Below are 21,528 nucleotides of genomic sequence, written 5' to 3'. Positions count from 1 at the left end.
CTTATCTAGTGAAACGATTGGTTATTTTCTAAAAAAATAAATAAAAATGTATATACTTTTTAACCACAAAAGCTCATCTTGCACTGCTCTGTGATGCGCCACGTTGTAATCACGTTGGAAAGGTCACGCATGATGTAGGCGGAAGTACCACGGTAGGACGGATCTCATTTTTTCCTTCAACTTCAAAATTGTCCAACATTGTTGTTTTACCTTTTTTTTTTGCTCTGTAAACACTTCTTTGGTACTTCCGCCTACATCATGCGTGACCTTTCCTGTGTGATTACGTAATGCGTGGCGCATCGCAGAGCAGTGCAAGACGAGCATTTGTGGTTAAAAAGTATTTACATTTTTATTTTTTTAGGAAATGACTGATCGTTTCGCTAGATAAGACCCTTATTCCTCATCTGGGATCATGTAGAGCTCTTTGAAGCTGCACTGAAACTGACATTTGGACCTTCAACCCGTTGGTAGCCGTAGAAGTCCACTATATGGAGAAAAATCCTGGAATGTTTTCCTTAAAAACCTTAATTTCTTTTCGACTGAAGAAATATAGACATAACATATTGTATGACATGGGAGTGAGTACATTATCAGGAAATCTGATTCTTGAATTCTGATGGTTTAACATTTGAAAATGAAGAAATTAAGACTAAAATTTTATTATTGTAATTTTACAGTTGTACTGTAAAATAAAATTATTATTATTACTATAACTATTATTTTTATTATTATTATTATATTTTTCTTAAATGCTCTATTTTAATTTACAATAGTAATATTTCTTATTTTGTTTAATGTTTTTATTTAGTAATAATAATAAAATCACATTTTAAATCACAATTTATCAGAAAAATCACAATTCAGTTTTTTCCCTAAATTGTGCAGCCCTATTTGGCTTTCAGGACATACAGTATTCAATAGTTCAATATTTTCAGAAGCTGCTTAGACAAAAGTTTGAATTTGACCTCATGTGTAAATTTACAGAACTCAAATGACCCCCAGCGTGACCTTTAACACTGAATTTCTGGTCTGCGGTGCCAGAAATAGTTTTTAATTACAAACAACACAAATTAAAGAACATTGTGTCCTCACTTTGGGAGAAAAAAGAAAGAAAGAATCAAAATAGATAGTGAACAAAAGAAAAATAAACAACCAGTACCATCGTAACCTTGTAAAATCAATATCTAAAACTCTATAATGCATGCCATACTATGTGGTTGTTGTATTTTTTTTATTATTTTTTTTATTAAGAAAGTTCAAAATCAAATGTTGGGAATTTCTTTTTCTACATTAGCGGTGTTAGACTGAGTATTCTGTGTCTGTCGTTGTTTGTGTTTGCCTACAGTGTGTGTGTGTGTGTGTGTGTGTGTGTGTGTGTGTGTGCTTATAAGCTCAGTGAATGAAGAGGGGCTTAAACAGATATGACATCATTTTTACCATGCAGAAAATCTGCCAAGTCTTCCACTGTCCTTTTAGTTGTGTTTGTCCATTTGTGTCTTTTTTAGGTCTCCGTCTGTTTTCCCACTTTCCTCTGCTGTCCTTGCTTGGCCTTGTCCGATCTGCTCTGGGGTCTTGGACTGTAGAACAGAGATGACAAGAGAAGAGAATACATGCATATCGTAGTGCAGCGGGGCTCTGAAGTCTGGCACAAACAGAGCAGGTGATTAGACATTTACACCTTCCTCTCCATTTCCCCTGTCGCCGTCAGACTGACCTATAATTTGACAGAACCTGTCACCGCTTGCTGCAGTGCTCAGGGCTGACACTGCTTAGCACTGGAGCAAATAGTTATCTGTGAAAGGGTGTGTGTACGTCTGCGCTTACTGCGTTGTGACAGATCACTTATATAACGGATAATATGGAGGCTCAGAGATGCATTTGAATGTATTATGCGAATTTTGGCACATTTCTGCTCCGGGTGTGTGTTCACGTTGTGTGTGTGTGTGTGTGTTCAATACTCACTGCTGTGTGTGAAATGCAGAGCACAAATTGCGAGTATGGGACATGTGACTTTTTCACTTTAATAATTTGCATTGGAGTCAAAAGGTCTGAGATCACATTAAAAATCTGGAATTGCAAATTTTATTTAAACCTGATAATAAAATTTAGTTTTATTTTAAACAAAGAAATATTATGATGGACAGTAAAATTAATAAGAAATAAATTAATTAATATTCTGCACATATTTTATTCTAGTATATTTTTAAAATGTAATTTATTCCTGTGATGCAAAGCATCATCACTCCAGTCTTCAGTGTCCTGTCCTTCAGAAATCATTCCAATATGCTGATTTGCTGCTCAAGAAACGTTTATTATTATTATTATCAAGGTTGAAAACCTTTGTGCTGCTTAATATTTTTGTGGAAACCGTGATACTTCAGGATTATTTAATGACTAGAAAGTCAAATACATTTCTTTGAAACCAAAATCATTACAGATGTCTTTACTGTCACTTTTGATCAATTTAATGTGTACTTGTTTTTTTAAATTAATACTAAATTCATTCAGTATTTATTTCTTTCAAAAGGTTTTGAATTATACTGTAATTTGTAATGAAAAAATGAAAGTAATATATGTAAATGTATTAAATTAAAATAAGCATTTTCACTTTCACAAGTTTCAGACCTTTGGACTCCATTGTAGATGCTACTTGGAATATACTTGTACGGAAGTGGACAAAAAATATATAGTTTTTTGTAATTAAATCATACACTCTAAAAAATACTGGGTTAAAAACAACCCAAGTTGGGTTGAAAATGGACAAACCCAGTGACTGGGTTGTTTTAACCCAGAGGTTGAGTTAAATGTTTGCCCAACATGCTGGGCAGTTTTATTTAACCAAAATATCGTTTAAAAATTACTGTATGGCTGACTTAAAATGAACCCAAAATATGTTGGAAATTAAAAATCAGACACAATTACTACAGGCAACAATAATAATCATTAAACTTAATAATTTATTCATTTTAAGCAAGCACTACAGTAATTTTTAAACAATAGTTGAGTTAAATAAAACTACCCAGCACTTTGGGCAAACATTTAACCCAACCACTGGGTTAAAACACCCAATCACTGGGTTTGTCCATTTTCAACCCAACTTGGGTTGTTTTTAACCCAGCAGTGTAGTTTACCCCCCTAACAAAATGAAAATAATTTACTTGGTTTTCTGCGGAACACAAAAGAAGATCTTTTGAATTCCAATTACGTTTTGCTTTCATATGGAAAAAAAAAAACTGTTGAAACTTTCTTTTAAAATCTTCTTTTGATCATGTTCCACAGATGAACAAAAGTCATACCGGTTTGGAAGGAGGAGAGGGTAAGTAACTGATGACAGAATTTGTATTTTTCAGGTGAACTCTCTCTTTAATTCGTTCAATACGGCACATCAGAACACTCACTTGACTGTGTCCAAATGTCTTTTTCATCTCAGATGAACTCTCGGTCTGATTCTGGGAACAGTCTGCTCCCACCTGAAGATACAAAGAGAGACAGAAAAGAACATGTTCGTTTAAAAAGAAAACAAGATTATCTTACGATCAAGCACGGAGCGGAGGGGATAGACGACTTTTCTTTTTTTTAAATCCAAGTCTTAAAAAAAAAATAAAAAATACATCTGTGGCCACAATGGAGCAGTGATACTGTATAGGATATAATTGTTTGCTGTTTACATTTTCCACAAAAGCCCTGAGCTATGAGATTATACAATGTTGCATAGAAAACAGATTAATCATGTTGCTCAAGGGATGGAGTATTTTAAGGAAATGTTTTATATGCTTGTCTCTAGGAGCTCTGAAACAAGCTAGAAAGATGTTTTGGAGTAACACATTAAATAGAAGAGTACAAGACTACAAGAGACTGTGTTTAACTGGAAAATACACCCTCATTTTTTTATTCTGACAGGACAAACAACAGGGAGGTTAACTTAATGGAAGTGTTATAGAATGGTGCCAGCCAAAAAAAACAACTTTATATAGGCAGTAAAGAGTAACCATCTAAAACTCTTGCCATACAGTATGTTCATTTTCCTTCACTGCCTAGGTCAGCTTCAAGTGCTGTTTCCTCGAAGAATACCTTAAAGAATGCACTGAAGCCAGCAGAGATAAATGAGTAGCAAATATCAGCACTGAAAAATGAACTGCTGCTCCCAGCCCACTTTCCAGAAGAGGGCGGAGCTTTAACAGCTCGCGCTTCGGTTGCTCAACAACAACAAAGCTGGAGAATCTCACGCAGTCAAAATGAGGATTGTCAGTAACGGTGTTCAGCCTTACATTGTTCAAACCGGAGTCGACGATGGAGAGACTCAGGAAGAAGTTACAACTTTTAGAATGAAACTGGACGTTTCTGAATGGTTAGTGGATAAATTTATATAGTTGCTGTGGAGTTGATTCAACTCATCCACTAGCATGTGCCGTCATGTTAATCTTTTGTGCAAATCCAGCGTTGAATTGACCCTCGTTTGTGAAGCAGTCCGGCGTAAAATGACGGCATGGCAACAACACTACTACAACAACTCTTCCTCTTCTCTAAAGCAGCCCAACATGGCCTCACCCCCTTTGTTGGGTGTTCTTGGGGGCGGGGTTTATGTAAATTTTAGGGTTTGTGATGTCACCAACCCAGGAAGAAGCTTGTTGTAGTCTCTACCAGCTGTTTGTTATAAGCGATTTCTGTAAAAGACAATATCTCCCTTTGCATTGAACTTTGAGCGTCGTAACTTTGCAGATGTTGTTTACGCTCAAACAGCAACATTACACACTAACTGAAGTTAAAAAAGTGAAATCATAATCAAGGACCCCTTTAAACTGTAAAACTTACTGATAAAACTATAGATACTGCATTATTTCTGTTACTTTTTTTCTGAAACAATTTATTAATAATAAAAACTACAATAATGAAGAAACTAACTTGTGGTTTTGTCTTCAAACACACACTAATCTATGCTAAATAACTTGATCTTTAGTAAGAGAGAACATTTAGCAGCATTCATAAATGATAAGATGGCACTGGTGAGAAAGTCACACTAATGTGTTTTATCTCACTCACAGTGTCTCAGTTCAGTCTCAGGGCTCCATCACACTGCTCTCATCAGTCAGTACCATCAGCAGGGTGAGAGCTGCTTCGGGAACATTTTCATTAGACAATTTTCATGGCATGTCATCTACCGAGGATGACACCTTCTCCCTGGGATCCCGTGTTTCTCTCTCTCTCTCTTTCTGTCTGTCTTTGTTTCCTGTCTCTTCTTCACGTGGCTATTTTCCCCTCACACACATACACACACGTTCAGCTAACACACTGCCACTTACTCACAATCACACACACACAATCCTGTCATTATAGTTGATAAGTGCATGTCAGCAGTCAGTGAGATGTATCTCGTCTAGCCTACAGTACTGCTCTCTGCTCTGCTGATTTCTGTGATGCATTGGTCCCAGTTCATCTTCCCAGCACTGTCTCAAACCTTCCAGAATAGAGGATCCCACGTGTCAACTGATGACAACCGAAGATCAAGTAAAGTTGCGTTATGCTTAACATACCTATGAGTGTTTCTGGGGATGGGATCATAATCAGTTTAATCTGCACAAAAAGTTTTTCAAATACCTCCAAAGATGACAAAGAGAAACCATAATCATTTTCAGGTCATTTTTTTAGATATCTTGGAGGCAATATATTACAGAAAAATCTGGTTAAATATAGTCATTTTATTGTCATATATTTTGACAGTCAAAAAAATAAAAGGATGATACAGAACGACAACAAAAAACTCAACAACATTAGACAGCTAACTGATGAGCACTTGTGTGAGTGATTAAGAGATACTAAGTATATGTAAAATGGCGGGTACCGGTGTTTCTTACAGTATGGTATGGATTCAGCCAATCAACATACACTTACATACAGCGTATCACTGGTAGTTCCTATTGTGTTGAGTTAGACCCTACTCTGAAGTAGGAGTTAATTTAGACCCCCAAAAGGTGTACAACTAAATTTGTTCCCATGTTCTGCTGTGCGAACATGACAAAAAGCGGGTACTTCCAACCTTAGTTATATGACTATAAAAATGTTCCTCTGGTGCAAAAGCCCCTCTGACTAGCCCAAAACGATACTGGCTCACCAAAGGTAGTGTCTTCTAAAAAAAAAAAAAAAAAAAAAGAACCTGGATGGGAAAATAATCGATATTACAAAAATAAAACAATGCAAATATTACAAAATGTGACATTAAAAAGTGTAAAAGTCACTCGTTTTTATTAAGTTACTGTGACCAACAGTGACACATGCAGGTGAAGTGACAGGGGGAGGCTTGCCTCCTCTCAGCTCATTGACTTATAACAGACCCCCTAAAGCGTGAGTTTGATGAATGAATGAATGAATGAATGAATGGGTGAAAGTCACATGACAGGAGGCAATGCCTCCATCGCGCTATGATTGGATATGATCTGTTATGATTGGATGTGATTGGTTCGTGTGACATATCCCACCTCTTGTTTACGTGCATGTTCTCGACTCGGCCCCAATGAGGACAATAATAGCGTTAATGGTAAAACGAATTAAAAAGTAAGTAAAACAACTCAGCCACTTAGATATCACCGCTTTATGTCACGTCAAAATCAAACTTGAAATGGCCTGAAAACGTGATTACTGTGGGAGTTTTTAGTGAGCAGCTCGGGGAAATTAAAGATATCTTGTTGTCTGTGACCAGTGTGTACAAGCTTGATGACTGCTGGAAATAAGCTGACTATTAAAAAGAAGAGCTGAACATTAGTTCACAAATAATATATATATTGTTTAAATTGTTACTGCCTTTAGTTATTATGTTGAAATAATTGTAAAAATGCATAAAAACACTTACTTGATGAAATTTATACTTGGTTTTAATAAATAGAACATTACATATTTAGTGTAAAAATACAAAATAGAGTTGTATTTTGGCTCTTTTTTATGTAATGTTTATTTAACCAGGAAAATTAAGTGTAACAGGGACATAAATTTACCTTTGAGATATATATATATATATATATATATATATGTGAAGACTTTGCCTCCTCATTTTAAAACACCACCACACACCACTGCCAATGGTGTGATTTTGAGGCGGGTCTACATGTTTAGCTGACTAATGGAAGACAAGGGGAGTATTTAAAAAAAATCTGTTTGAAAACAATCATTATTATTAATTCCATTTGGTGCCGTGAAAGGGACAGAAATTACACACTTCACCCTTAACTAAATGGAGCAGCAATATTTTCTCATTGGTCCAAAGCAGCGGTTCAATATACCATTGATCACGAGAAAACTGCTGAGCGAGGCCTCAAAGCTTATTCTTTAACGAAATTTAATGCAAAGTTGTAAATGATCTTAAATGGCTAAGGGATACACTGAGATGCAATGAACATAAGTCGCCCCATTTAGTCCAAAGGGTAAGGAAGTGGCCATTAGAGTATAAGGGCACTAAAGATTTACCTTCACCATCTGGCAGTCTTTCGGTCCTGTGCTCTCTCTCCTCATTACCGCACTGCTCACAGGCAATTTACTTGTTGTTGTGATCCGGGGAACTTTCGGGATGTCCTTAAGGAAGAGAGCATAAAGAAACAGAATGTTACGTTATGAAAGACACAAAGGAATAGAGAGAGAAAGAAAAAGAGGAAAAACAAGAGAGTGCTGGGGTTAAATTCTCCAGACGGTTTATTATAAAGCACAGACAATTTTCCACTTAGGTTCATTTGAAGTCAGTTGTCAGCTCTCTCTCTCTCTATTGTGATCTACGACTCTACTGTTCTGTTCTGTTATTGTTTTCCATTCAGCAAAAGCTTTTATCTAAAGAGACTTACAGTAAATGGCATCTGTTCAGTTAGCCTAACAACATCAATAAAAATGCTAAGTATTTGGCTGGTTCTGTGTTTATAGAGATTTTATTAATAATAATAATAATAATAATAATAATAATAATAATAACAACAACAACAACAACAACGTGTTTATAATATCAATATCAATATATTATATAGGTTATACCTGTATATATATATATATATATATATATATATATATATATATGTATATATATATATATATATATATATGTATATGTATATGTGTGTGTGTGTGTGTGTGTGTGTGTGTGTGTGTGTGTGTGTGTGTGTGTATATATACACACACACACACTTACACACACACTACCAGTCAAAAGTTTGGGATCTGTAAGAGTTTTAATGTTTTTAAAAGAGGTTTCATCTGCTCACCAAGGCTGAATTTATTTAATTAAAAATACAGTAAAAACAGTAATATTGTGAAATATTATTACAATTTAAAATAACTGTTTTCTGTTTGAATATATTTTATAAAGTAATTTATTCCTGTGATCAAAGCTGAATTTTCAGCATCATTACTACAGTCTTCAGTGTCACATGATCCTTCAGAAATCATTCTAATAGGCTGATTTGCTGCTCAAGAAACATTTATGATTATTATCAGTGTTGAAAACAGTTGTGTACTTTTTTTCAGGATTCCTTGATGAATAGAAAGTTCAAAAGAACAGCGTTTATCTGAAATACAAAGCTTTTCATTATATACTACCGTTCAAAAGTTTGGGGTCAGTAAGAATTTTTATTTTTATTTTTTTGAAAAGAAATTAAAGAAATTAATACTTTTATTCAGCAAGGATGCATTAAATCAATCAAAAGTGACAGTAAAGACAATTATATTTCAAATAAACGCTGTTCTTTTGAACTTTCTATTCATCAAAGAATCCTGAAAAAAAATATTGTACACAAATATTTTGTACAATTGTACACAATAAATGTTTCTTGTGCAGCAAATCAGCCTATTAGAATGATTTCTGAAGGATCATGTGACACTGAAGACTGGAGTAATGATGCTGACAATTCAGCTTTGATTACGGGAATAAATTACTTTATAAAATATATTCAAACAGAAAACAGTTATTTTAAATTGTAATAATATTTCACAATATTACTGTTTTTACTGTATTTTTAATTAAATAAATGCAGCCTTGGTGAGCAGATGAAACTTCTTTTAAAAACATTAAAAATCTTACCGATCCCAAACTTTTGACTGGTAGTGTGTATATATATATATAAATAAATTTACTACTAATAGTGCTAATTTACTATATAATATTATTTTAGGGTTTTTTTTTTCTTTTTTTTTTTTTAGGGGAATGACATTTCTTATGTCTATGTTTTGCCTGTAATAATAGTAATAATAAAACTAATAAAAAAAGATCATGTGATCAAATAATATATATTTGCATTATTAATCTTCAGATACTCAGAACCAGCAGGAAAATATGTCTCTGATTAACGTATACGTGCTGAAATCGTGTCTCTGTGTAAATCAATGTGTGTAATTAGCGTAAATTAAAGAAAAAAGCTCTGAGTGGAGAGAGGCTTCTGGAAAAGCTTTTCACACATCCTATCACTCATTTACTGAGCAAAGACAGATGAGATAAATACTACTACAGTAACAAACTTCATACAGTCTCTGAAGCGTCTCTCTGGAGGAGTAATGATATAACAATAATCAGCTTAGGGACTCTCTGCTCCTCCGAGTGAATGAAATGGAATATGACACACTTATTGCTTCCCCATTGCAAATCAGCATGATATCCGTAGAGTCCCAGTTTTTCAGTAAGTCAGTTTTGAACATAGTCATCTGGTATCGACTCGAGTTCTAAAACGTCCAGATTTTAAAGGAAAATGTGTATATGCAATCAAATGACTATATGTTGCACAGGTACACAGTAGACTGGTAAAGATCACGGTTATGAAGGCTTTGCACATTTCACTTCAGGACAGATCCATGAATCTTGTATGGAGCCCTCAGAAGTCTTGTTTTTACATCAGAAATGTGCTATATTTCAATTCTAAATAACTCTCATGAGAAAACCAACAGCATCAAGACAGAGCCGTCGGGCGACTGCTGTAAAGAGTTATTAAAATTAGGATTTGGTGTCTGAGTTACTTGTTCAAAACACCTGCTTTAATTAATCGGCCGGGCCTCTTTGGTTTAAGATGAGCTAATTAGCGGATGTTTGGTAGAAATACCTGCGGGGAAAGCAGTGGTATAAATATTTCGGTTCTCGGTTTGTTCAGATTGTCAGTTAATTAACTGTGTTAAACTGTACATAGCAAATTAACGGAGTTAACACGATCCATTTCCATGATTTCCAGCGTCATCTCATCCAGTGTTCTGTTGTTGTCAGCTGCTGTTGGTTTGAGACAGAGAGATCAAAACTTTTAGATATTTTGTCAATTTAATGCATTTACAAACTAGACTTCATATTGGTGTTTACTTGTAATGTGACTTATTAAATACATAATTTAAAGATGATGTAATTTCTACACCACTACAGACACAGAATGGAATTGCTAAAATTTCCCATATGTTTTACCTTTGAGTAATTTCCAGATAACATATTTAGTATGCTGTACATACACATAAATACAGCAGCAGCAGCAACAACAACAACAATCAGCAGCAATCTGAGGTCTGTCTCAAGAGGCAGGCTAAGTGGCTTCCCAATTACGTTTCAGTTTAGTTTGAGCAAACTCTGGATTTGAAGTTAGGTTTGAAGTTTTTCCAATAACAAATGCTGCACGACCAACCCAGTTTTGTTCAGGGAACGATATTGTGGTAAAGCATTAAAAAATGATTTCATTTAACTTTAGATAACTACATTAGTTAACATGAAATAACAATGAAAATGACCTGTAAAGCATTTAGTTAAAGGTGCAGTAAGTGATTTCTGAGAAACACTGTTGATATTTGAAATCACGCCAAACAAACACGCACCTCCATTCATTGCTCCGCCCCCAAAATGCACAAACACACAATGCAAGAGTGGATCTCTCTTTAACATAGCTGAAGAGAAGCAAAATAATGCTTTGCCAAAAAAAATAAAGGGAAGATGACGAATTAATGACAACGAAGAACAAAAAATGAACATACAGTACACAAGAGTATATATACAAGCAAGAGTTGGTTGTTATTCGCCTGCAGCTCCAGACAAACAATGACACTCAAAAGTGTCCAGTTATAGACATTACAACAACAGCACGTAGCAAAACCAATGTTACTCATGTATGGAGAAGAAACAACACAACCTCAGCATCCATTTTCAAGCCTTCTCGCTTAGGTCTCTCCAGCGCTTGAAAGCTTTTCTAATATTAACGTGGGTCCTAAAGATCTTGCCTGATCATAACCCTTCTTTTTCCAGTGATATTCCTCTGATCTTTTCTCTTTTGTAATGTCTCTCAGCCATCTCTCTTTTTACAGTCTTCCTTCAAATCTTGCTCACTCTCTCTTCTCCCTCATCATAAGTACACACCCCCTATGGCTGATTGGCTCATTCTCTCTCCTCCCCCATCATGAGTGGACACGCCCCATACTGCAGATTGGCTCACTCTCTCTCCTCCCCCATCATGAGTGGACACACCCCCTACTGCTGACTGGATCACTCCCCTCCCCTATCATGAGTGGACACACCTCCTACGGCTGATTGGCCCACTCTCTCTCTCTCCTCCCCCATCATGAATGGACACTCCCCCTACTGCTGATTGGCTCACTCTCTCTCCTCCCTCATCATGAGTGGACACGCCCCATACTGCTGATTGGCTCACTCTCTCCTCCCTCATCATGAGTGGACACACCCCCTACTGCTGATTGGATCACTCTCCTCCCCTATCATGAGTGACAGATATTGAATACTGGAACAATCAGCTAGCAACAAAGTGGTATATTTCAGATGCAATAAATTGCCTATGGGATCATTATATTTATATTATTTATATTAAATAATTTGCATTTTAAGCCATTTATTAAAATTGTATTATTGCTTTGTGTTTATTTTATAAAGACCTAAGCTTTTATGCTACTTGTGGACCTATATAAATGATAAATGATTCTTAAATTCATTTGCATTAATATTTGGACCATGATATTTTGATCTAAATATTCTACTTCACATACACGTATTTGCTAACAGGCAAACAGCACAAAAACATAAATGTTGCATGCAATTTAACAAGCTACAGCACATGACATCCATCAACGGCTGTTAAATATGAAGCGACTATCGTTTGTTAAAACCTCACGCTGATGAATCTTTCAGCAGCAGGGACTAGTGTGCTCTGGCTGACAGTATAGGTTTTGCACGGCTGTTTGGAAAGGATTAAGGCTCATTATGTTCCCAACATTTGATGAATAGGGACAGTAATGAAATGCTGAATGGGACACTGTAAGGAGGACCAAATGTCTTTTCCTCATCCACTTAATTTGAGTGGAAGAAAATGATTTGTACTTGAGAGAAAACCTTATTTTACAATGACATATTTAATCTCAAGAGAACACATCTTGACTTTTTATGTCCGGTTTCCATTGAAAGTCTTGCTGAAAAGCTCAAGGTGAAACACTTCAGATAAAGATTCTAAAGAAATTAAACAAATTTGACATTATCTGCAAAGATACTGCATCTTTTTCCCCTTTCATGTCTTTATGAGTGCTTAAGAATAATACATTTTGAATGCCATGTCCAAAGTTCAGTGTCTTACTAACTTCTACCTACATTTTCCCTTCATAAAATAAGCTTATTTGGAGAATAAAGCTGAAGGCTAAAGCCTTGTTTTATGAGGTCTTTTGATGTTCTCTAATATGGTTCTGCTGAGACCTCTCGCTTATGGACAAGAGTATTGGAGCGTAATCAAAAAGCACTGCTCTGTCCTCTGGGTAGTGAATATAAGCATTGAGATTCTTAGCAACACTTCTCACTGAGACTGAGTGCTTTTGCGTCATCTAAGGGAAAAAATAGACGCAGATTCTCCCACACTGTCTGCTAAATAAATCAAGCACCGTTAAGTACTGTATGCACTGAAAGAGTTGTTACTTAACAGTTTGGATGACAGTATGTCTTTTGGGATTATGACATTTAACCCTAAGATTACTGTGCTGCCTCAGAGTAACAAACCTCTTTTCTTCATTTTTGCAATCGCACTATGCATATGAGATTGACAATACAATTGTTAAAGGAATAGAATACCCCACAAAAGGTCCATATGACTTCTAAAGTCCTTTGATGAACAGACCGAAATTTAAAGACAGCATCAAATGAAAATTTTGTAAATGCATGTAATAGACTACAGACAATAGGGTATCAGCAGAAAAAAAGGAAGAAAGGTGAACATTGTGCTGATGTCCATCCATCCTTCCATCCATCAAATAATTTCCTTCTGGTGACTGAGAGAGAAGGTACAAGAGTTTACATTGAAATAAATGTCAGATACAGCTTACTGTGCGCGCAAATAGTTTTACTGTTTACTGCACTTTGATTTTTCTTCTAGTTATTTACATATAGAGAATAAATCAGAAGTCTCACACATTCATAGATAATTTACTTCAGCGTTGCAAAATAAGTTGGATAGAACGCAGTTGCGCCACGTTTTTACTTTGAAATGTGCAGATTTTCAGTGAATAACGATTTTTGCATTAGTCTTTTTCTTACACAGAGCTTTCATATGGATTCAGGAGATTTTGAATGTAGCAAGTTGAATAAATCATTTTTGGTACGTTAATGTCATTTATGAAGGTTGATAGCTTCAGTGCCCATCCATTTATTAAAGATATGAATTGCCCTTGTATGAGTTCTTGTATTTTGTGGTTGTAACATAATATAGTTAAGCAATTTGTGACCTTGGACCACAAAACCAGTCATAAGGGTCAATTTTATTTTAATGAGATCTATACATAATCACAATCAAGCTGAATAAATAAGCTTTCCATTGATGTATGGTTTGTTAGGATAGGACAATATTTGGTCGAGATACAACTATTTGAAAATGTGGAGTCTGAGAGTGCAAAAAAAAAAAAAAAAAAAAAATTTCGCAGATCTGTGTGAACGAGGATCCCCGTTTTTAGTACATCGTTGTCCTGTAAACATACCACAAATTTCTCCATTTGTGTTCTGCAAATGAAAAGAAAGTCTTACTGAATAAGTGATAGAATTTTTTAAACTATCCCTTTAATATTTGATGGAATTACTTCATGAATAAACCAACATAAAAAGTCTGTTTAGGTCATTTTACATCCGATGGTCATTTAAAATATTTTTCTTAAAACCTTTTTCTGTGCTTTTTCATCACATCAGAGAATGGTTTTGGTGTTCGTACCTTTGCATGCGGCTGCTGAAAGGTGACTCTGGAGTTGTTGACCAGGGCTGAGTACCTCAACAGGTTGGTGGGCGTGGCTGGAAATCTGTGTAAACTTCCTGTCTGGCTGTGTAGGACAGACGAGAAGCAGATATGTACGGTGTCCTTCAGGGCTTTCAGCTGTGACTCCTGCAACAAATTAAGTGAGACAACACACATGAGATTAATGGGCAAATGTTTATCATGCTGTCATCTTATCCTTTTGTCCTCAAACCATTTATCTGTTCATTTGCTCCACGCTCTCTGCTGAAATTGCAAAATCCCTGGCATAAAAAGATAATAGAATTCATTCTCAAAGTTTACATTTTAGAAGATAGCAGAAGGGAAAAACATTAAAGCTGAACTGGAATGATGAAGCGGTTCGGATCATGTCTCACCTTGTCCAGTGCTGCCTTCTCCAGTTCATCTTTGGCTACTTTGAGTTTATTCTCCAAGTCCATCAGCTGCTGACCCTGCACAGAAGATGCATTGATGCTCTTATCATCATACCAAACTGACATAAGTCTTAGTTCAAACTGTCTATTTATAGTATTTAAAGTGGGTTCCAAAAGTCTAGCGAAAATTATTCTCACAGTAAAACATCTATCATTAAATTATTTGAATTTATTTCTTCTTTAACTCCAATTGCTGTGACAAGTTTTGGATTTTGAATTCAAGTTTATAAGCTTTAAAAATTAAACTAGAGTAATCCATTGTGAGTTCAAACAAAGGTCATTTTCAAGTTGAGTTTACTCATGTTTTTAAGACAGCAGGAGATACTTAATTTCTAAGTTTAACCAACTGGAAATGTTTTGCAGTATAATACATTTTTAATTCAATACATTTTTCATTACAACACATATTATCAGCATAATTTAAGAGAATCATTTAATAGAATAATTAACATGAATTTACAGAATGATTTGAGAATGATCCAAAGAACATCTTGAGCTTCAGTGGAAGAACATTATCAGTGCAAACTTACTTATTTGATTAATGACCTAGAAATAGTCCAGAATCTTAAATATGACTTTCTTAAATATTTAATTTAGCACCTGTTTCTTTGTTTTAAAAATGTCAAAATCCTGAAACCTGCTTCTTACTTCCAGGTTTAACCCTCTGGTGCTTCTCACATGGTGGTCAAAAGTGACCAATTATTATTATTAATATTATTTCAATGAAATTAATGCACTATATTTTAGTTTGATAAAGCTTTTTTTTTTTTTTTTTTTAATATTATTTTCCAAGCATGTTTTACTTTAAATTTGCAAGAAAATCAAAGCCATAAATCTAAACAAGTTGTCTTTCAAATTTGAGGTTGATATCTAGAAAAATGAGCTTTCAGTAAGATTTTTTTTGGGTGCAGTACCAAACGTTTCCACTAGATGAAATTCATTTCCCAATACGGCTATTTTTGACCGCAAGGAGTACAAGTGTGACTATTTTTTTCAGGACCATTTAACCTTTTCGAATCATGTCCATGATTTTGTGTGTGTATGTGTGTGTTCATATACCAAGTGCCAAAACCTTTACCAAGTTTTGTACCGTTCCGACAAAGTAAAAAAATGATAAAAAACCAAAACGTAACATTTTTCGATCAAAAATGACCGAAGAGCACCAGTGGGTTAAATTATATTTGAATCCTATATTTTCAATGTGTTCAAAGACCTTGTGAATAGAAAGTGTGCAAAATAAGCAAACTAACCAAAGAACTTTAGCTAGATTTATCTTTATATCTTCTAGCAGATCTACACTGTAAAAAATTATTTTCATGATTTGTTAATCACAACAATTTTTCTTTTGTCAAATCAACTTCAATAATTAATGTGGTTCAGATAACATAATATTTTGAGTTTCTGTTGATTAAACCATTCGCCTTCATTGTATTAACTCACATTTTTAATTTCAATGAACTCAAAAATTTAAGGCAACCAGATAACTTATTTTTTAAGTTAAACCAACAATTATTTTTATAGTGTAAAGATAAATCTTGCTAAAAAAGATGTGGTTCTTATGTTAGATTGCTCATTTTGCACAATCTTTATATGTAACTAGATATAACATACTCTTGGTTCAGTGAGCTCTACTGTGAATCTTTATATAATTGAGCATTATGCTCTTTATTCAGGCAGAACTACATAATGACTTGCCTTCAGTATGTCATTAGTTTAGCTTCATAAATATTGCTATATGACTGTGACGCTGTGTGTGCAGTCAACAACAGACTCATTGAGATCTAAACAGGTAACAGAGATTCCCCATCTGGGATGATTAGCACACGTTATCTGGGCGATGAAAAGTAACAAGCTTGGATATAAGAGAGAAATTTAGTATTCATTCTTCACAGAATGGACTTAAATGTTCTTAAATATGAGTAAGTCATCGAAAATCTAACATGAACAGGCTATGATTTTGCATTTTCACAAGTTTAAATGTTCCTGAAATCATGAAAAAAAGATGAAGAATCATTTTGTTTGTGCTAAAAAGTCATTTGTTTGTGAATAGTCTTTTCGGAACGAGGTGAAACCTTTAGAAACTTCTAAAGCCTTTAGTTTTGAGCAAGAAACAAAATCAATGGAAGACACATCAGTCTAAAGAAAAATAGCTCTAAGATAGTGTTTTTCTCAGTGACTCGGTGATTAAGCATGTACACACACACACACACACACACACACACACACACACACACACACACACACAGAGTTATTACACAACAAAACACAAGTAATTTAGAAGTGAAAATAAGATTAATGCAGCTGGCTGGATAAATCAAGCAAATATTTAATATTTCATTTTGTATTACATTATAAATGAACTTGTGACTCTACATCAGTGGTTCTCAACTGGTTTGGCCATAAGACCCACATTTTCCCATGGTCATTATGCTGTGACCCAAATTTTTAGGCATTTAAACCAAGCAAATTTATTTTTCAAAAATTGTTGACACACACACAAATACCATCCCAAAACATAGGAAATAACACAAAGTGAAAATAAAGTGGTATGTTGGGTTAAGGTTACCACAGTTTTACAGCATGGTAAATGCACAATACTAACATGAACTGTTAAAGGGGACCTATAATGCTCCTTTCACAAGATGTAATATAAGTCTCTGGTGTCCCCAGAATGTGTCTGTGAAGTTTCAGCTCAAAATATCACACAGATCATTTATTATAGTTTGTCAAATTTGCCTGTATTTGGGTGTGAGCAAAAACACGCTGTTTTTGTGTGTGTCCCTTTAAATGCTAATGAGCTGCTGTTCCCGGCCCCCTTTCCAGAAGAGGGCGGAGCTTTAACAGCTCACGCTATGGTTGCTCAACAACAACAAAGCTGGAGAATCTCATGCAGCCAAAAATGAGGATTGTCAGTAACGGTGTTCAGCCTTACATTGTTTAAACCGGAGTCGGACACTGATGGAGAGACTCAGGAAGAAGTTACAACTTTTTGAATGAAACTGGGCGTTTCTGAATGGTTAGTGGATAAATTTATGTAGTTGCTGTGGAGTTGATTCAACTCACCGACTAGCATGTGCCGTCATGTTAATCTTTTGTGTAAATCCAGCGTTGAATTGACCCTCGTTTGTGAATCAGTCCGGCGTAAAATGACGGCATGGCAAAAACACTCTACTACAACAACTCTTCCTCTTCTCTAAAGCTGCCCAACATGGCCTCACCCCCTTTGTTGCGTGTTCTCAGGGGCAGGATTTATGTACATTTTAAGGTTTGTGATGTCACTAACCCGGGAAGAAGCTCGTTGTAGTCTCTACCAGCCATTTGTTGTAATCCTTAAAATGCGAATTCTTTAAAAGAAAATATCTTCCTTTGCATTGAACTATGAGCGTCGTAACTTTGCAGATGTGGTTTATGCTCAAACAGCAACATTACACACAAACTAAAAAGTAAAAATCATAATTAAAAAGTGAAATCATAATTAACCACCCCTTTAATAAAACACATGGACACTGATCCTGATGAATAGGATACTCTTTACTTAAACTAGGGCTGACAGAAGAGTCAACAGTTTTCAAAGAATTAGGTTTTTTTGTTGATGTTGTTGTTTCTTTGACTAGACACTCCGCGAACCACTTCAAACGGTCTTGCGACCCACATTTGGGTCGCGACCCACCGGTTGAGAAACACTGCTCTAATGTTCATTGTATACTGACTGATAAATGTATATCAATGTAGGATATTCTGTAATGAGATTTGTTTTCAATCAATGTAATATTACCATAATCACAGTAGATTGTGGAATATCCTTAATTGCTTGTTAAGCAGCTGCCGATTTATAAAAAAAAAAAAAAAACAACTGTATTCAAAATATAATTAAAACAAAGAACATTGCAATCATTCTGATTGTGTTATAACAAGCTATTATGCCATTGCCATCACAATTTGATCTATTTAATCTTTAATCTATGTGTAATTATTTTCACAGACATCTTTCGAGCAGAGCCACCAAAGAGATGGATCACGAAAGCCAAATCTTAAACAAGAAAGGCGTTTTGCTACAGGAACTGAAGAAAACTGATGGCACAACAGGTGATAAAGGACAACTACTGTACCAAGCAAATGCTAATGCTTTATATTACTATGTTTATTACTATTGTCACACAATATGTTCCTATGAATAATGTGACATATACATGTGCATAATTCAGGCACTTCACAACAAAAAATGATTGTGATAAATGGCAGTGATTTGAATAAGAAAAAAAAATCCATTTAATTCTAGCTAGATCTGGGAAAAATACTTTGACAAAGCAATCTTGCTCATTGTCCTTCTCGAGCTTTGCCGTACTATCCTAAGCCTCTGAATATACCTTTGCTTCCCATTACCGAACAATGCCTCTTCAAACAGACTCGTACTTAAAAGGCAACTCTAGATATAAACTCTGAAAAGAACTTCTTTAATCATGAATATAAAAGGAGGAAGGATAATCTTCCTTCATTGATTTCAAACAGAGGAGGCAGAAATAGATGTACAGCGCAGATAAAAACACATTAGAGGAAGGTAAGCGCAGATTGGATATTGCTTTTTGAAAAAGTTTTGCAGGCGCTTCAACCAACAAAATTAATAATATTCTTTCTTAAAAATATACGAGACATATTTTACAACACGTGTTAGCCTGTCTTCCCGATTAAGAAGCAATGGTTTTAAAGTGATGCACTTTGTGTGAAACCCCAGTGTTTGTATGATGTACCAAAGGGCAATGTGCTGGAAATATCAGCTGACATTTTCCCATCTAACACTGCAAATAAGAGAGGAAAGGTCAACCTACATGGCAGGAAAGGTCACTGTTTTTTACATGAATCTTCACTCTCATCGCACATGAAAAGGTCAAACCATTCAATTAGAGTGCACATATTAGCCTAATCTGGTTTATTTTGGGCAAAAATGCAGTATATTGTGTATGATTTTTATGACGGTGACATTCACATTGTTTTGTTTGCACTTTCAAAAGCATCTCAGAAGTCAGAATGGTTAAAAGCGGTTAAAGACCCCATTTGTGGAAGCTCTAAATGCTTTTGTACTCATAAAAGTTGATAAAAGTAACTTATAGCAATTATATTTGACTTTATTTCTCTTTGGATAAAATAAATACACTACACTATAAAAAATATACCGTTAAATTTACCGTAAAAAAAAAAAAAAAATGGCAGCTGTGGTTGCCAGAAATTTACTGTAAAAAATAGGGTAGCAAAGTTTTAGGTTTTACAGATTTAACTTAAATTGACAGTAAAATACCATATTTCATTAACTGATATAAAGTTAATTTACCAACCTATTGAAGAAGTAATATCTGTTTTGTACCTTTATAATACACTGACAACCACCTATCACAGTGGTGATGAGAGTCACATGATGAATCAAAGTTCATCACAAGCAGCTTTTCCACCAGCTGAGAAAGTATTTGGTTCAATGACATGATGGGTCATTTTTTTTGTCCAAAAGCCTTAATAATAATAAAAAAACAAATATATGACATCCAAAGTATGTAAGGTAGTACAACTAGATGTCTTTTATTGAATTTAACAGGTTTTAATTATATTTTGCTATATATAAAGGTATTTTAAAGATTTTGAAGTGTCAAAATGTCATTCGGTTTAACCGTCCAAAGGCCAAAACAGCCATTTCATTTGTGATTAAAACATCTTAAAATGTAATAAATGTATATACAGTATTATTTATTTTGCTTTGTTATGAGAAAGAATGTCTGGAAAAATTAATTTAATTGCTGTCATTTGGAGTAACCAATATAAAGGGACCATTTTGGATCAAGTCATGCTGTCAATATCATGTGACAGGATGTGACATCATTCAGACACCTGCAAAGGACCACATGGTCATGAAGCAAAGTAACTAACTCTATTTTAACTGTTTGTAAAATCATGTTTTCACTTGCTCATACGCATGTCCCGAAACATCAGGTCATTCGGTTCAACCGCTATAAAACATGGAAAATGTTGTAAAATTTTAAAAACTTGTACTAAATATAAAATGTTTGATTGTCCTTTTGCTAGCTAGCTAGCAAGCTAATTAGCTGGACATCAGCCTGTTAGCATTGTTTGAAAATATCATCATTCGGTATAACCAAAAGTGTCATTCGGTAAAACCGAAATTTTTGGTGACAAATTTTGTCCATCTTGTAAAAAATGACAAAAGCAGTGTTAATTGATTATAAATACCACATAATCTCATTGTTAACACTGAATAAAACTTCAAAATTAATTATATCGCCAATATGTTGTTTTTTGTAAGCAGTAAGGTATGAGAGGCTGTGCTGTATCGTGAATAAGTCACGGCTGAAGGGCGTTGTTAGGCACGACGCGAAGCGTCTGATAATCAGAAATGTTTCTTGAGCAACAAATCATCATATTAGAATGATTTCTGAAGGATTATGTGACACTGAAGACTGGAGTAATGATGCTGAAAATTCAGCTTTGCCGTCACAGGAATAAATTACATTTTAATATGCATTAAAATAGAAACAAACAGTTATTTTAAATTGTAATAATATACGTTTTTTATTGTCTTCTCAAAGAGATGCACTCTTAAAAAAATCTTACCAAACCCAAATATTTGAATGGTAGTGCAGATAATACATCTAAGGACAAGCCAAAAATTCCTGTTTCAGTAGTACTGTAAACACGTCAACACTCAGAAAACTGCTCATCTAGAGATTACATGAGGTCTTCTTAGCACAAATAAACTGAAGCATCTGGTGATGTGTCCTGGCTGCCTGACATTGTGAAGTGAATCAGAAACATCTTGTCAATGGTTACAGTAACAAGACAACACACAATAGCTTTAAGCTTCAGACCTGTAGGTAAAC

The 21,528-nt window shown here is 34.8% G+C and overlaps 1 protein-coding gene across 1 annotated transcript in view; it reads right to left on the bottom strand.

The window, feature by feature from the left end:
* Nucleotides 1–1,004: 1,004 nt before the first annotated feature.
* Nucleotides 1,005–21,528, bottom strand: part of luzp2 (leucine zipper protein 2) — a 126,816-nt gene continuing 106,292 nt past the window's right edge. Inside the window, exons 8-12 of the mRNA XM_051871330.1 lie at nucleotides 14,591–14,665; nucleotides 14,175–14,342; nucleotides 7,456–7,560; nucleotides 3,399–3,470; nucleotides 1,005–1,577 (exon numbers count right to left, since the gene is read on the bottom strand). Of these exons, the coding sequence (XP_051727290.1) occupies nucleotides 1,473–1,577; nucleotides 3,399–3,470; nucleotides 7,456–7,560; nucleotides 14,175–14,342; nucleotides 14,591–14,665 (525 nt within the window). The 3' untranslated portion in view covers nucleotides 1,005–1,472. The remainder of the gene's footprint in view (nucleotides 1,578–3,398; nucleotides 3,471–7,455; nucleotides 7,561–14,174; nucleotides 14,343–14,590; nucleotides 14,666–21,528) is intronic.

Source organism: Ctenopharyngodon idella, chromosome 18, assembly GCF_019924925.1.
Source record: "Ctenopharyngodon idella isolate HZGC_01 chromosome 18, HZGC01, whole genome shotgun sequence".
Lineage (NCBI taxonomy): Eukaryota > Metazoa > Chordata > Actinopteri > Cypriniformes > Xenocyprididae > Ctenopharyngodon > Ctenopharyngodon idella.
Note: the sequence above shows the minus strand (reverse complement) of the source record. Positions and strands in the feature narration are given on the sequence as shown.